This window comes from Lepisosteus platostomus, chromosome 24 (assembly GCF_059453375.1).
Source record: "Lepisosteus platostomus isolate fLepPlt1 chromosome 24, fLepPlt1.hap1, whole genome shotgun sequence".
NCBI lineage: Eukaryota > Metazoa > Chordata > Actinopteri > Semionotiformes > Lepisosteidae > Lepisosteus > Lepisosteus platostomus.
Genome location: NC_142634.1, coordinates 5,695,297 through 5,713,726, shown reverse-complemented (window position 1 = coordinate 5,713,726; position 18,430 = coordinate 5,695,297). Strand labels below are relative to the sequence as shown.

At 39.6% G+C, this 18,430-nt stretch overlaps 2 protein-coding genes across 2 annotated transcripts; both read left to right on the top strand.

The window, feature by feature from the left end:
• Positions 1-7,493: 7,493 nt before the first annotated feature.
• Positions 7,494-10,421, top strand: LOC148641463 (uncharacterized). The gene is made up of 2 exons (XM_088618056.1): positions 7,494-8,829; positions 10,190-10,421. Exons 1-2 carry the CDS (start codon positions 7,964-7,966, stop codon positions 10,257-10,259), a joined length of 936 nt encoding a protein of 311 aa, XP_088474182.1. The 5' UTR covers positions 7,494-7,963; the 3' UTR covers positions 10,260-10,421.
• A 4,937-nt stretch (positions 10,422-15,358) lies between these two features.
• LOC148641462 (uncharacterized) lies at positions 15,359-18,244 on the top strand. Its single transcript, XM_088618235.1, has 2 exons — positions 15,359-16,224; positions 17,845-18,244. The coding sequence occupies exons 1-2, from the start codon at positions 15,359-15,361 to the stop codon at positions 17,930-17,932; spliced, it is 954 nt and encodes a 317-aa protein (XP_088474361.1). The 3' UTR covers positions 17,933-18,244.
• The last annotated feature ends 186 nt before the right edge of the window (positions 18,245-18,430 follow it).

Here is an 18,430-nt window from a genome sequence, read left to right as displayed (position 1 = left end):
ATCTGCCTGTCGACTTAGTTACAGTCACACGCAACGAGGAGTCTCTCACCACAGAGGAGATCCATACGGTGGCCTGGCGGGTAGACTGTTGCTTCGCGCACAACTCCGACCTGTGCCGACTGCCACTTCTGTGTGGAGTTGACACTTTTTCCGTGTGCTCGGGTTTCCCAACAAAAAAACACACTCATTCTCCTGGTCTCGACCTACTCGTATCTCCTGGTTTCCAGGCCCTTTTCAGGAATAAGCAGCTCTTTGGCGATGGACGGACAAACCTGTTTGCTAATCCGCACGGTTTAATTGTGATTGAACTGCAGGGTTATATTTCTCGCGTGTATATTCTCAGCAGGAACACATTCTCAATGAACAGGATGCGAAAGTCTATCGAGCTGCGCTTAATTCGGGAAAATTGTGCGTGTTGCTTAAGCGGTATTTTAGAAGTACTGAATTATGTTTTTCTTTTCGATTTTGCAATTTTAAGTTTCTTAATACAACATCTGGCAGAATAATGACATCGGACACTGGCACAGGAAACCAGAAACATATGGCCATTCTGGTTGAATCTTATCTTAATTTCATACCGAAATTGTGTCTTGAAAAACATCGCCAAAGCAGTCATGGACCATCTGGAATACTGTAACAGCCTGAATACTTTATATTTCGTTATGTTTATGATTTTGAAAGTTCGAGTGCATTTTTGTGAGTCTTTTATGTATCAATTCGTCTTCGTATCTGTACTGATGCGTCCTATATTGTCACTGTTATCCAAGTATAATTAAAAACTAACTGATAGGAACAAGAATCAGTTGTTTTTTAGACCGAAGCATGTTTTTATTCAGGCGTTTGTATGTGATAAATATCTTTAACTCTGCAGTTATTAGAAAATAGACCTTACTTACAGAAAATTAGAAGCGGCAATTATAGGACACTGCATATTATATTCCTTTTTCTGTTTAAATGATTTCGGGATTACCACCCAAGATAAATTTCGCCACCATCGTCACATCCACTTTGTCTCGCGTTCCCAAGTTAAAGTGAGCTGATCGAAGGAGCTCTCAAAAGTAAAGCCTGAAATACTGTAAAATGAGTATTCTATGAAACTGGATTTTGATTGCTACATTTTTTAAAATGATCTTGTTTTAGGAATAGTCGCCCAAAACACGTTTGTCAGTATTAACATTCTATGGAATGTTTTCTCGGTAAAAACCAAAAGTAATTCGGTTGTGAAACAGGCAATTTACAATGAAACGTGGCTCATTTTCCCATAAAGCGAGATATTTATTAGCTGATGTTTTATTCACTTTTCATTTTATTAAACATGTAATTAACACCCGGCAGTTATTAGTTTAAATTAGTACGGTCGTTATTTTAAAGAGGATGACCTCAGACTTCTCCAAATTCGCCCGAAATGACAGTAGGTAACATTTCAAACAGGTAAAATGCCAGCACTACGACAAAAAGGCAATTACGGTAATTTTTGTATTATTCATTTGAACCATTTGCATTTTGACTAATCGCGCAAACCGTTTAAAATACATTCATCCCTCGCTATACACAGTTGGTTACCATTAAAATAAACCTCAATGTCTCCGATGTGTTCCACGTTTTCGTAACTGGATATAAGCCAGTTGAGTTGGGTACTTTTCCGATGTATTTGAACAGTTTGGCGCCATAAATGACCATCGTAATCATAAATTACAACAACTGGAATTTCCAACACTTCTCTTCGCATGGTCTCTATAGTAAATGTGAACAATAAATATTGCATGTACCAATCGCAATTTCTTTCTAAACAAAAATAGTTTATGTTAATAAATCATGTACAGTCAAAGACAGAATAAAGCCCGTTACTGTAAAAGACGGAGTATCAAGCTGTTCGGTGGTATGTCTGTTGTGCATTCATAGTGCGCATAGCCAGAATAAAACATTTCATTGTATACAATGTTAAAATACGTAAATCAATATTATGTTTTTACAAACTATGCATTCTAAGTATTATTCTATACCACAACTAGTATAATACACCTACATTTTCCAATACGGTAGTTAAGACGAATACTGTCGAGTGTTTTACTGAAAGCTAATAAGTTAAGTGCTCGATTAAGGAGGGATGAATGTATAGTAAAATAATATATAATTTGGTGCTTTCACCTTCACAAATAAAACTCTGTATCATTTAGTTCCCTCCAAAAGTGTTGGACAAAATTTTGATTTATTGTCATGTTTCTTGGCCATTGGTGAAGTAACTCATATTCCAATGAGCCAGCATTAGTTACCTCTTCAATAATACAGCATGGCTGGATCACTCATCTGTATGTTATTATTTTTTACTATATTATTATTATTATTATTATTTTACTATACATTCATCCCTCCTTAATCGAGCACTTTACTTATTAGCTTTCAGTAAAACACTCGACAGTAGTAGTCTTAACTACCGTCTATGACTGGAAGGTTGCCGGTTCAAATCCCGCAGCCGGCAGAGGAATCCTACTCCGTTGGGCCCCTTAGCAAGGTCCTTCACCCCAACTGCTGCAGGGGCGCTGTATAGTGGCTGACCCTGCGCTCTGACTTCAGGCTCCTCTCCCTGTCTGTGTGTGTCTCATGGAGAGCAAGCTGGGGTATGCGTAAAGACAAATTCCTAATGCAAGAAATTGTACAGGGGTAATAAAGTGATGTTATGTTATGTTATTGATCATATAATAGATGCTGGCAGCCGCCGAATGGAATCTGAAGTGTGTTGCCTTATGTAGAAGAACATGCTCCCATATTTAATTGGATGCGCTTCGCTTTGCAGCACGACAATAAGTCATAAGTCAAATAACATTATAGTATATTATACTGCAAATTATTATTAACCTACGTTTTCTCCGTTGTTAATACATACAGGACCCATGGAAGCTCAACGTCTTTGGAGACACCCGTCTATTAAACCTGGGTTGGAATTCAAATGCTTGTATTTTAAGATTTGTCGCAGTGGTGTAAACGTTTTTTTTTTTGTAATAACAGGTAAAAGTCTTTAGCCTAGAAATCGGTTTTTGCGAGCTCAATAACTGGACGAGTTAATTCCGAGGAATTATAAACCGTTAAAAATAAATGAGGGTTCAAATTAAAGTATGTCTTAATTTAAAAAATACAAGTTTGTATTACTACTAATTAAAATGTAATGTCATTACACAAGTGTACAACGCCCAAAATGTCTAAGGCTAATTTTGCCTGTTTGATGTTCCTAAACAGAATTAGATACGCCGATATAACGGGGTCTTTACATGGATACCACAGCGATAATTATTGTCGTTGTTCATTGTTTCCTTACCAACACCTTTTCGTTAGTCTCGGGATTCATTCTGCAAAACGAAAAAATACTAAATTAAAACGTCAGAGGTGCCATAAGAGGTATGCTTGTTGGTTATTAGATCATTCACTGGAAAACACAAAGTCCCTGGAGATTTATTTTGGCCTATTTTATTATAAACCATACAAATACATTTGCATTTTTAGATTCTTAAAAGAGAGAAACTTGCAATCTCGTTATTTTAATCCAAACGCCTTACACTTAGAGCTATTAACTACTGTACCTCTGTAATTCCGTCGTTTTGTTCTTTTTTAAGACGATTTATGCTGCCTGGGTCTACACTAATTTGTTTTAACGTTTTGAAGTGTCGCCGCAATTAACAAACGCAGGACGAATACACCACCATTTTACACACCACTGGAGACACATCGTGAATTAAGAGGGCTGGAATCCGTGGAATAAAAAGAAACTCGGAAAGAGAAAATACTATATTTGCGTAAACCGTTCTCAGTGAAGCTGTCTGACAGTGGAAACTTCGAAGACGTAGTGCCATTTCTGTGATGAGCTGTCCGAGGTACTGAACTCTTCCGCAATTTTTACAGTACATTACCGACACGACGACAACTGATTGCTTTGTTTGCTAAATCATCGCAATAACGTGTTTTTCCCCTCATAGATACAGTACCCATATTTGTGTAGAAACGCCCCAGTGTCTCAATTTCTGCCAGAATGTGTGATACTCTAATTCTTAACCCTACGTAGTAATTAATATCCTTCCTCTATTGCTCGTTTTCGTCAGGGGATAGTCAAAACTAAAAACGTAAATATGAAGTCACCTTTTTTGTTTACAGTCTACACTAATAGTGGGGGATCCATTGATCTTCTCAATTATAGCACTGTCCTTCCTAACAAAGGTTATTCAAGATCAACCAAGACCTATGTTCACAGAGCCTTTTGCACATCTAAAATGTTGGCAGAATCTTTTCTGAAGGTCATAAAAGTCTGTCTTGAAATTAATGAGGACTAAGTAGTGTCAACCACCTGTTCGAGTTGGGACTCACTGTTATCTTGTTCTAGGTTATATGGCATGAAATATTTCATGAAAACAGGCACATGGCTATTAGTGTTGGTCAGGATTAGTTTATCTGTTTTGAATTCAGTCCATAACATTTATTAAAAAAAACACAGTTTAAAATGATGTAGGTAACTCAAGATGGCTTAATGTTTCTGTTTATGTGTGGAACTAACCAACATAGCTAATGAAACGAGTGTATGTATATACATATATGTATACTGTATGTATATGTATAGGCAGTAACACAGCCAAAGACATTACAATGTTGGGGAAAATGAGGATGTACAGCACTGATATGTAAACTTCTTCCAAAATGTAAAATGGTCTGCCTTTAAATCTAATATCTTCCACATGAGAGTAGAACATCTACCCCTACATTTGAAGAGGTTTCCTTCACCTAAATTAAAAACCTTTAAAAACTGTAAACATTTCTCAGTCTCCTTTTTTGTTGCATTTGAGTCCTGCCATCCTGTGGAACAAAAAGGCACCTTCAGCCATGAAAAACCACTCAATTGAGTTCATTCTAATGAGAAAGCAGATAGCATGTTGTATCACAATGTTCTTTGAACTACATAGTCTCTATTCTCCTACATGCTCAACAATGGTAACTTCCAGTTTCTTATTGAATCTTCCATTCTTTGGATTGATCTACTCATGAGCTTTACACAATTCATCTAATTAAAGTAAGCGGCAGATGTACTCTCCCAGAGCTATTGCAGCAGTGTGCACATTCCATCAAAATGAGTTGGGGCAAATAGTGCAGAAAGTGCACTTCACACAGTGTAATGGCCCTAATTACAGCCATGTAATCATCACTACCTAATTATTCTCACATTTTGAGAGCATTTGAAAGTGTCACGATCGTAAACCCCTCCTCTTAAGGACGCTCCAGCCCTTCCTTGTTTTACACTCATCTCCCGCACCTACCTCCTGTTCCTGCCCCCTGCCCTATAAAAGCCAGGTGTTTCTGCCAATCTGGGCTCAGCTTTGGAAGGTGGAAACCTGAAGCCCGCCTATCAGGAGTCCAGGAGCGATTCGACGGCATCGGCTGCATCACGGCATCCTGACTTACTGAGTCCGGGATTAGGGAGCGTCTGGTCCCGTTACCCCCTTTTATACCCCCGATCCTCCACCGGATCCCGCTCCGGCTTTTAACTCTATTTGTCTGTCACGATGGATTACCCGGTCTTGGACATCTGCTACACTCCTGGATTTGCCTCGGCCACACCTCCCCTGAACACCAGCGCACAGTGGACACGCCCCTTGCATGCCTTTTTCCCCCGTGTTTTCTTCTCTCCCCCCGGATTGTGTTGTCTGCATAGGGTCCTGGAAGAACGCTTCGTGACAGAAGACCATGCATGGGCAGATGAGTGAGAAGATGTGGGGCAGGGAGTTCAAGAGTAGGAGTACAGAGTATTGGATGTGATGTTACACCTGAAACCAGGCCAACAGTTCACATATAAATCCCTTCAGGCCCTCTACTCTCCTGCCCTTAGGATATTCTTGGTCTGCCATTTGTTTTTTGCTTTTTACTTTAAAAAAAGTGGCTCCAGTGTTCAGTGCTGTCAAATGGCAGACACACCTCTCCTCCAATCAGCACTAACCTTCAGCCAGGTGTGACACTGGGTACCAGCAAGTCAAGATAAATTGATGGACCCTAGGCAGGTGTCGAAATGGCAAGGAAACCGTTAAAGGGGTGACCCACATTTGTGGTCAAAAGGGAAAGCAAAAAAGCCCAAAAGCCAGAAAGTAAGCAACAAGTCTTCAATATCCAGTGCAAGTTCCAAAAATTGAGGTCCAAAAAAGTAATCCTAAAATCCATAAACAAGGGAGCGGTCCAATAACAAGAAGGCTCTGATATGAAATCCACAAAGCACAACCCAACACTGAGCCAAGGTAGAGGCAGACGGCAGGGTTTAAATATACAGGAGGTGAGGCGTGGTGATGGATTAACAAGGCCTGGTTAATCCACGCCTCCCCAGAGTGGATGAAGTAAACCGAGACCGTGTAGGCGCCCTCTGGTGGCTGGAAGCCAGTACTGTAACACCAGGAGGCTGTGTTGCCCTGTGATGTGTTAAAGGACCAGTGGCTAGAATGATGGACTGGTCAGAGGATTCCGCCGACACTTCCTCATTCTCTCCTGTGTACAGTTGCAGGGGATGTAGCTGTGAGCCAAGTTGTGAAAAGCATACAGTTGGCAATTCCCAACCATGTGGGTATAACAAAAATAATAGGAGTTTTTAATCCTAAAGAAAATCAAGCGATTTCTCTAGTCAAGGTAAAATACTCTGAGACTGGTCCATTAGATCTAAGGCTATTCCTTCATGACACACAAGCCTGTGTACCAATCTATAAATTCACTACAAAAGCCACATTGTCTCCAATACAATACCATAGTGCCTTGTCTCCTGCCTGCCATCACTGGGCAGAGAGTTCCAGCAATGATGCACATGGTGGCATTCAGCTGGGTGTCTACTCTGAGAACATGTGATGAACTTGACCAGACAGGAGCACGGCATTCTGCTGCTGAGAAAGTCCCAGGGCTGAGGTCCGGAGAGTGGTATTGGCAGCTCCTCCATGTTGCACCAACAAATGTGGAGATCAGATTGTTCCTTGATTTGGCTTTGGCAGCTTCTTTAGCTTAAAGCATGCTGCCACAATCACAGCAGTGGAGCCCTTTAAATGATGAATGAAGGTTTTGTGTAGATCACCCAGAGGAAAGACAAACTCTTCAACCTGGTGCAAAGCGTGCATAGCAGAAGTAACATCTTGTGCTGCTTCCAGTGGTGGTCACACATAATACCAGCCTGTGCCTTTCCGCTGCTGACTAAACCTGTTGTCTGGTTTATGAGTCAGTAAAAAACAATGCATCTGTTAGGTCACTGTTACCATAACACCTTTGTGAGTGGTTCTCATTTATAAGCAATAGGTGTCATTAGATCAATATGTATTATGACTTCATGTTATTTCAGAAATACTGTACTTGTGTATATATACTTATTAGTGCATATATACTTATATATATATTCTATTTATTATTAGTGTATATATACTTATTAGTAGGGGAATCGATAGACCTATTTAAATGTTAGGACTTTTCAAATCATTTATGAGATTCCAAACCTATAGGACAACTAATCTGAACATTAAAGGGTCTTTTCAAATCGGCGAGTATGCAGGATACACATTTGAACTGCAGAGCTACAACAGAGAGTCTGATCAGGATGATTTTGAACACAATCTGAGTTTGGGATTATGATGCCATCATGTGTTAAGAAAAGGCATTTGTACTGGATGAGCTGCCAAGCTGAATTCTTCTCAAGTGACTTATTACAACAATAAATAATCGTCCCATGCTACACAGCTTTCCAAAGCTCTCAGTAACTCAGATTGACTAGTGGCACTTTGAAAGTTGCTTATCCATATATTATCATTTCCTGATAAAATTCAATCTGACGAAAGATTTGGAGCTTGCAATTTAATTGCACCCCAGAGGACCAAAGTCCCTGAATGTCAATGCTGCTTTTAACATGGGTCTGCCTTCTACTTTAACTTAAAACCTCAGCTGCATTGCCGCAGTCCTAGATGAAGCCACAATGGTTTCATTCAACCTGACGGTGCCCTTAGCAGTTGACTTCGAGACACCTGTAGATTACTTGATTTTCATAATCAATTTTATCATTGCCACGACCTCTGTTATCGTGGCTGGCTCGGTCGTGCTGGGCATCGTTTGCAAAAGGGCACTTCGAGCACAGAACCGGTTCCTCTTCATGCTGAACACCAGCGTCAGCGACACGCTGACGGGGTTGAGTGGTTACTACGTAGGCCTTTTTGACGTCTACGAGGGCTATCCGTCCAGGAACGGCACTTATTACATATTACCCGCGTTCCTAGGTGTTAACATTTTGACCATGCTGCTTGCTCAAGTGGACCGATTCTTTGCTGTGAGCTACCCGTATGCTTACAACCGCTATGTATCACGGACTGTTATTATAGAAGCTTGCGCTTTCTGCTGGTTTTACACGTATCTTATAATATTGATTCAGAACGTCGTTCCTCTCGAAACGGCTGCGAAAGTCAACGCTTATTCTATTGTGTGGCTCCAGGTTCTAATACTCATAAAAGTGCTGATGACCGTGAAACTGTACCTCATCGCTAAATACCAGATTGCTCGTGAGCCGCCGGGTCCAGAGAGAGACAGCAAGAAAGAGTCCCTGAGACTCATCATCGTGGTGGTAGTCTGCTTCCTGGCGCTCTGGAGTCCTCGCTTTTATTACATTTTAGTGGTTCAGATGACCAGGTCACGATACATATTCAAGAACAACGCCAGCGACCCTCTGAGCATGATGATACGTTTCACTGCGACAAGTACCCCCGGACTGTACATCTGGGGGAGCCCCGCTCTCAGGGAGGTTGTGCTGAAGACGGTGTGGGGGAGAGTCTGTCCGGTACTGAGAAAAAGGTAAGAACTGTATCATGAGAATCTTCGTTGTCTTAAATATGTAAATATGAGAAACGAGTAATAGTTAATAACACGCTAAAAACAGAAAGAAGATCCTTCAGGAAACGCTTCACGCCTGAAGACGGTTCGGGTGTCGAAACCTTTTTCCTCTTTTCTAGTTTTCAGCTTGGAATCAACCTTCACTTACTCCTGTGCTGCCAGCGCAGGGTTACAGCTCCCCATCCGAACAGCATAGGGCTCCTCTCCAGATCCACTCCGCTCTTTCCGATCTCACCCTGTTAGTTTTCAAACTGTGTTCTCAGCCGCTGAATTTGATGCTTTATCGGGGCTTCTCATAAATGATATATTTCGTTCTGGATTTTTTATTTGGTTTCATAAGGGAAAATATATGCCCATGGCTACAGAATCAAGGGACACCGCAACTACAGGTCTATTAGTAGAATCGCACTTAAACTAAAAATCACTTATTCATTTTAGCCTGTCAACATCAAAATAGTTTTTGAAATTCAGAATGCGTATCTGAATTAATCATTTTTTTAATATATATATTATTTTTTTTAAATATAATTTTCAGTATCACCCTTATACTCGCGGACAGGAGTAATATACGCTCCTTACCTGACCGAGACCACTCATAGCGAACAGCCGAGTGGCGCTTCAGTTGGGTGTTCAGCAAAGATGTTTGATTAATTACAAACAACGCTACATTAAAACCGAGGACTGGAAAGGAACGAGCAGATTAATCAATGAACTAATGCTCATTGCACACAGGCATGGACCCGACATCAAAAGCCTGTCCTGTCTTTAGAAAGTATATCTTTTTTGGAGTTCCATTTTCCGAAATTAGACAAAGAACGAATATAGTCCGCAAATTAAATTAAACTGTTAAGACGAAATAGCGGGCTTCTGAAGTTTGCACCGCACGATAAAGAGAGTAAAACGCATATTATTCAACGACATACTCTACTAAATCAGGTTTAGTCTTGTGTTTAATTTAATTAATTAATAAATGCTTACACTGATACAGTATAGCGCTTTTCTGGACACTCCACTCAAAGCGGTTTACAGGTAATGGGAATCCCGCCACCACCAGTATGCAGCCCCACCTGGAAGATGCGCCAGTCTGCTCCCCACACACCAGCTCTCAGGGGGGAGGAGAGCAGAGTGATGGAGCCAGTTCAGAGATGGGGGTTATTAGGAGGCCATGATTCGTACATGCCAATGGGAAATTTGGCCAGGACACCGGCGTAACACCCATAAATGAATGGCTCATTTTCATATCAGTCACCTAATAATCAGGACATAAGATAAAGGTCAAAGCATAATACGGAAGGTCCAAATCCCTTTTCTTTCCTTGCAGGATCACTCCAGACCTCAAACGAAACTGCAAAAATGTTGAAGAAATACCGAGTGTAACCAAAGGGAAATGAAGAATTCAACAGCATCGTGATTGAACACCACCCCGAAGAAGGCACGCCCCCGGTGTAACTTAGATACTTTCCTTTATTTTATTCACTTTCTCTCCGCAAGATGTACAGTACATACATTTAATACTTCGTTTTGGTTCAGAATATTAAAAGGATATAAACCTCTTTTATTCTCTTTTCTGTTGGTTTTGAAAATAAGGAATTTTATGTTTCCAGATAGGTTTTGGAAGAAAGTTTTAATTTCTTTTTATTTTTGCAGTGTCTACTGAACAGCAGAATCTCAATGAAGAAATTCCCATACCAGGAGCTAACGGTTCTTAGTGGTACTAATGAATGCGCTACATTAATTGATTCAGACATTCCGCTTGCATTTTCAGTTACTTTTGTCCAGTCTCACGTTCTCCACTGAAGTCAAATTATGTTCTTAGTGTTGCAGAACAAACTACACCCGGTGTCAGGATGGGTCGGTGTTAAACAATTTCTTGGTTACAATACTAGTCATTGCCTAAAATTTTACCCTCAGCTAGAGTTAAACCATGTTTCCAAACCACGAATCATAAAACGGTTTTTAAGTGTATATTATAAAATTGTAATATCGATCTGTTTTAAACGCGTTTGTTGCGGTTGAAAGAGCTCTCGCGTTCTCCGAAACTCAGAGCAGCAGAGCTCAAACTGGACAGTTTTCTAGAGGGAAAAGAAATACTTAAAAGTCTTATTTATGTAACCGAATATGTGTCTTTAGAGTCTCAAAACAGATTTTAAAAAGCGCCCGGTGTTATCGGTTGCTTAAGGTAACAAATTAGAATTTGCTGTATGCCTCTAAGCGACTATAATGAGATTTGTGACTTATAGTTAATTTGAATACTATATATTTTCATTACTGAAATGGCTTTTTACTGTACACATTTATCTATTATTTCTATTCTTAAATAGATTGCTGATGCTTATAAAATGGATAATTTTGGGATAATGGTTGTTCTCAGTTTACTTCAGTAATTTAATTAGGTTACCTAAGGGATCAGCTCTCTGCATGAGCCTGACCACAAAACTCAAAACACGACAGACCCCAGAGAGACCTGTCTGGGCTGCCTAAATATACATCACCAGTAATTTACTGTCACAAAGTGTATGCATCTCTAAAGAACAATCACTGCTTTGCCTGTTTCACTGTGTGTTTAAATTGTTAATATTCATTATTTTTAGAAAATTTTGTATCATCTTAGACAATGTTGTCAGCTTTAGTGTTGAAAATCCAAATGATAATTGCTGTTCTTGAATAGTTGTTGAGGAGAGCATGGTTGCACAGTGGTTAGGATTGCTATCTCAGAACGCTGGGGCCCTGAGTTCAGGTAAGTTCAGAAAAAAACAAACAGATTTTGACTGTGACACCTTAAGAAGCTCCACAGCTGACATAATGCTTTTTTCCCCTCTGTCTACTTTTGAGTGCTGAATCATTTTCTACATGTTCCCTTACAAATAAAAATATCCAAGAAAAAACATTTTTTAAGTATTAAAACATATTTAATTAAAAACAATATATGAATTAATAATATATTATATTAAAAACAATATATAATTATAAACAATACAAGTTATGTACCTTACTGGATAATGTAATAGATGAAGCACAAGACTTACATCAGTCCTAATCATAAACAAACTCTTACATTTAAAGTCGAACTCAGAACGAACTCAGAATTTAGAATAAGTGGACTTATTAGGCTGTCCTCAGGGTTTGGAAATCAGTGTTAAAATGAAATTCAGAATTTGGAAAACCAACCTGATTAAAAGAGAAAAGAGAAAGGTAGAGTGTGTGTCCCTAAAGAACAGGTTTAATTCTTGATAATCTTTTGTCACCAATAGCAGCAATATGAATTTCACTCTCAAGTAAAACCTTTACCAGCTTTGGAATCTCAAGATGTCTTTTTCCTGGGATTTCTTTTCCCAGCCATGAAAAGATACCAGGACTGCCTGTGCTGCCTACAGTGTATGAGTAGTCATTCCTGGGAGAATAAGGAACTACCAAACACACAGAACTGCAAAGCTGTGTAAAGCATTTACAAGTTAAAAAGGGACTTTAAAAGTAACTCTAAAGTGATTTGGTTACCAAGAGAGAGACTCACATGCACAGGTTTGTTTATACACAGATAAACAAGAGACAGCCTGCACATAGTGAGATTATGGACCACAAGCACCAGACTGCTGCACTTTGGCACAAGATGGTCTAATATATCCATGGTAATGCAGGTTCACACAACCAGTGGCACTTATCTTACCCATCGCATCTGAAGTGACATTCCAGAACAGAAGAAAGACATTGCTGTCTCTACTAAAACATTAGCAAGGTCTACTGCTGCCTTTCGTGATGCACCAGAAGGACCCATCACTGTCAGTCCATTTCATCAGCTTGCTTCCACACAGCACGGAACATTAGAGGTACAGGCCTGGTGGGCTACTGCTTTACAGTCCTGGATAAGATAAGATCACTTTATTAGCCCTATACAATTTCTTGCATTAGGAATTTGTCTTTTTGCAAACCCCAACTTGCTCTCCATGAGACACACAGACAGGGAGAGAAGCTTGGGGTCAGAGCGCAGGGTCAGCCACTATACAGCGCCCTTGCAGCAGTTGGGGTGAAGGACCTTGCTCAGGGGCCCAACAGAGTAGGACTCCTCTGCCGGCCACAGGATTTGAACCAGCAACCTCCTAGCCACAGGCGCAGATCCTTAGCAACAGAGCCACTGCTCCACCATAGGAAACAAGAGGGATTACTTTGAGATCGCTATCTCATTCTAAGCTATTCCCACAAGTGTGGACAGAATAATCAACCCATCCATTCATTTTCAAACCGTTTTATCCACTGCATGGTCACGGCACAAGGCAGGGTAACCAGGGTACCCAGGCCAGATGCCAGCCCATCACAGGGCACACACACAGACACACAGTCACAATTCTCCCAGAAGCCAATTAACATACCAACATATCTGTGGACTGTGGGAAGAAACTGGAGCTCCCAGGAGAAACCCACGCAAACATACAAACTCCACATAGACAGTAACCCAGGAATTGAATCCAGGGCCCCACAGAGAGATTAATAATACATCTTATTTTTTATAGTACATTTAAAAGTTGAGTTCTGACTACAGAATCTAAAGATTTCATTTTTTTAAATAAAGATGGACACAAATTAGAATTTGCTGTATGTCTCTAAGCAAATATAATGATATTTATGACTCATGTTTCATTTGACTACTGGATATTTTCATTACTGAAATGACTTTCTACTGTGCGCATTTAAATTTTATTTTTATTCTTAAATAGTTCAGTGATGCTTTTAAAATATTCCTTTGGGTAATGGTATTACCCAGTGTGCTTCAGTATTTTAATTAAGTTACGTAAGGGAACATTTCTCTACACAAGCCGTTCAAAGAACGCGATGTTGGTCTTAAAACTATTATTTTGCTATGTGCATTTGCAATGTATTATTTCATACACTGAAGTTAAAGATATCTGCAATAATTAAGCATTGTGCCTACTGTATAGTCTATAAGCATTGTATTTCTGTATTTTATAGTATATACACTTGTTTAAATTGTAATCAGTAAAGATAATTTCAGAAGAAGCCGTTTCTCAAAACATTTTTTAAATGGTTTCACGATAAGAAGATGTTTTTAAAGACGTATTAACAAATCGTTGAAGCTATAATGATATACGTACAGTGACTTGCACAGGAACAGTTGGCGGTTTCAGAGACAGAACGGCTAAATTCACGATTACGCATTTTTCACAGTCGTGTTTCTATTTTTGATTATTATATTCCACATTCCTTAAAATACACTTACGATTTTCCCATTAACACGAGAAAACATACAAAAGAAAAGTGGTCATTTAGAATGCACAGACGTATGACTATATTGATTTATTCGCATGTTAACTGTTGTGCTCTCGGCAGAGTAGGCCGACCCGCAACCCATGATCTGGCACCAGGTACAGTATGTATGTATGAATAATAATAATAATAATAATAATAATAATAATAATAATAATAATAATAATAAGATGATGCGACAGCAGCCATAGTGCGCCAGAACGCTCACCACACATCAGCTATCAGTGGGGAGGAGAGCAGAGTAATGAAGCCAATTTATACAGGTAGATTGGCTTAGAATAGCCATTTGTTCTAAATGTTTGTTGCAGGGGTCGAAAAGCGCTCTCCGAAACAAAATTTGAAGTAGCACATATATTGTCTAATTTATGCAACGTAATGACTTTATTTACTTTACTGATCGCTCAACAGGAAGGTCGCAATAGGAAGTCTTGTTCGGGATATGCACATTTTTGTAATATGTATGTAAATCGGAGAAGCAGAGTATTATCTCAGACAAGTGGGGCACTGTGCAGGAGCAGGTAGACAAATCGTGCCTCAGATTTCCACGGAATACCGAATTCTCTTCGGCACCGGGATCGATTTTTAGCCGGGCGACCCACACGGCGTGTGTACAGTTGAAACGTGAATCTGTTAACCTCTAGTAAAATTCTGATTAAAAATATCATAATTCTTTAAAATAATCGCTAGGTAAAGATGAGGCTGTATACACTGTATATTCACTTCATGTATTTGATCTGCCCAGCTACAGGTCTCATTTTCATTTTGTGGGAAATACACAAAGCGTTAATGAGACTTATGTGGCTATCTTATCTTACTGGGCGTGACTGCTAAATTGAAAGTCGGTTTGTAATTAGAAGTAATTAGAAGCAGGATGAAGAAAAGACGCATGACGAGATACCCCAAAACACGAGCGCGTCACGGATATTCGTTTATTTAATCAGGTTTGTAATTGTGCTTTCTTCAGATATGGTGCGGTAACTGTAAAACTCATTTTCACTCATCAAATAAAAAGTCCTTTCTGAAAGCTATCTTCGTCTCATCCTGACAAAACGCAAACTCTGTGAAAACGGATGCTGAATTCGCAACGTAATTATACACAGGAGGCCAGAAGCCCCAGAAGTGCTGCTACCGAATTAATACGTAACATCCCCTGTGTTATGTTCACCCATTAAAATTCAAGGTCGGCAGCTCGAGATACTAATTTTACCAAGCGATGATTTCTCTGAACCTCACTGTGCCGTTAGCGGTGGACTTTAATGACGCTGCAGATTATTTCATTTTTATAACCAATCTACTACTCGCTACCAGCTCCGTTCTCGTAGCTGGCTCGGTTGTGTTGGGTATTATTTGTAAAAAGTCACTGCGAGCACAAAACAGGTTTATTTTCATGCTGAACACCAGCATAAGTGACACCCTGTCCGGAATAGGCGGTTACTACATCGGACTGTTTGATGTGCAGGAGGGCTATCCGTCCAGAAATGGCACCTATTACATAGTGCCGTCGCTACTGGGTGTCAATATTCTGACCATTATGTTTGCTCAGGTGGACCGATTCTTTGCAGTAGCACATCCTTATGCTTACAGCCGTCATATAACTAGGACTGTAGTTTCTGAACTTTGCGTTTTCATTTGGTTTTACACTTACTTCATATTAATGATTCTGAACATCGTTTCTATCGACGTGGCTTCAAAAATAAGTGCATATAGCACTTTGATGCTCCAGGCAATAATAATCGTGAAAGTGATGCTGAACGTGAAACTGTACCTCATCGCTAAATACCAGATTGCTCGGGACCCGCCGGGTCCAGAGAGAGACAGCAAGAAAGAGTCCCTGAGACTCATAATCGTGGTGGTAATGTGTTTTCTCACACTCTGGACTCCTTATTTTTACTACATTGTGATTATTGAATTGACCAAGTCCACATATATCTTTAAAAACAGCGTCTGTGACCCTCTGGCCATGATGATAAGATTATCTGCAACCTGTACCCCCGGGCTGTACATCTGGGGGAGCCCCGCTCTCAGGGAGGCTGTGCTGAAGACCGTGTGGAAAAGAGTCTGTCCCCCACTGAGAAAAAGGTAAGAACTGTATCAAGAAGAAGTGATTCACCGATCTTCTACAATCTTGAACTTGTATTTTTCTCTGGTCCAGTCAGTCTTGCAACAAAGTAAAAGAACCAATATCACAGTTGGATTAAACATAATTGCGCTTTCCCGAGGGTGCCCGAGACAGCCTTGGGGTTATTGATTAATTGATCTATTAATTAAACCAATAACGTTATTTTGTTTTCGTGGGGTTTTGCGGTGTTAAAAAGAAATATTAGCCACACCAGAATTGTGCTGCTATTTTTCAACCTGTTCTAACGTGGAGCAGACTTGATGTTTGAAGTCGCTGTTGTATCTGGACGGATTTCGACAGAAATAGGAGACAATAAACACTTTCATTCCTTAACAGATACAGCCTGCAGGTAATAACGACAAAATATGTTAAAGGAATGTTAATTTTGTTGAAAACATGTACTTTTATTTCATTACATTACGAATGTAATACTACATACTGACAATGTGTGTGTATAATGGTTAGCATATGATATATGATATTAATATGATATGATATTAATTAGCACTGAGTCTTTAGTACAGCACACCTAGAGAAAGGACGGACCATACGTCTCACATTATCGTCATTCCCTTTTATGAAATTCGAAATAAAAAATATTGTGTTGGGTATTATTTGTAAAAAGTCACTGCGAGCACAAAACAGATTTATTTTCATGCTGAACACCAGCGTAAGTGAGACTCTGTCTGGGGTAGGTGGTTACCACATCAGATTGTTTGATGTGCAGGAGGGCTATCTGTTCAGAAACGGCACCTATTATATAGTGCCTTCGCTACTGTTAATGTTCTGACCATCATGTCTGCACAGGTGGACCGATTCCTTGCAGTGGTTTATCCTTATAGCCTAAAGAAGGCTCCACGGCAGAAATGTTGAGTTTTCTTTCTTCACTTTTCAGCATGGAATAAACCTATTACTTGTTCGTATTGATTTAGTTTAGGTAAAGCAAACGAAACAGCGTCAATCTAGAAGAGGACTAATGTTCATTTCAGAAATTAATTTCCTTTAGTTTCCTCCGGTTTCTCTAGTCTGTCTTCTCAAAGAGGAGAGCAACACAGTCTTCTGATCTCTCCACCTGTTAGCAAAGGACAAGCCCGGCACTGTGGGAAACGTGTTTTCTAAACAGTTGATCTCAGACAAGAGGGTCCAGGAATCAGGGTGGTGTATCACCTTACAAGACAAATGCAAAATTTAAACATGAGCTGCAGAGGAATGAGCTAATTCAAAAAGGGCCTCATGTTAATTTTTTCCAACTCTTTTCGTTTAGAGCTGACATTCAAACTCTGCCTAGTCTCTGATCTGGAACCTACAAACCACTTAAATATCATCTGTACAGTAGATAAGCAGGGCTTGTTCCCTTGTCCTGAAGAGTAAATTGCTTGTGTCAAAAGTTGGTGTCCGAGCACAAAGAAAGAAGACAGTCATTCTCAACCCAAATACTCACAGAAGAGTAAGCAGGTCATTCCAGGTTGCTTATTGCTGCTGTTTTAATGCTCATTTGCAACACCTAATAATCAGGGAATAGGGTGAAGGGTGATTTGTTTAATAATGAATCTGTTCACTTATTTCTGTGTGTTTCACAGGATCTGCCCAAACTCCAGAAGGAGCTGTAGACATTTCAAAGAAACACATGGAATAAAGAAGGGGGAACGATCATCACCAGTGTCATAGTCTAACACACCCCAAGAGAAGATACTCACCCCTCCGTCAAAAGTTACAGAGTCCAACTTTCAATTATTTTATTCATTTTGTCTAAAAAAAAATATTTCATTTTGGTAATGAAACAGGCAAACAAATTTAAAAATGTAGCCTCTTTTTATTTTTCTTTTCACAAAGATGGTGTAAGCTTGGAAAATGTGATACAGTTATTATGAAAAAGATATGCCAGTGTTAACAAAACTGTATTGCAACTGTTGTAATTTGCAATCTAATGAATATTCTCTGTCTAATATCTTGTTCTGTCCTCGAATAAATGATATCAGAATGCCAGACTTCTCCTGTTCTCTGAGGCAGTCATAGCAGCAATGTACATACAGCTCAAATGAAAAGAAGGAGAAATGAGAACTGGGTTGCAAAATGATTTCTACAGCCTGACATATGTAATCAAGTGCTTTTAATTTTTCAAATTATCTAGTTAAAAAAACTGAAAGAAAAAGAACATAGTAGCCT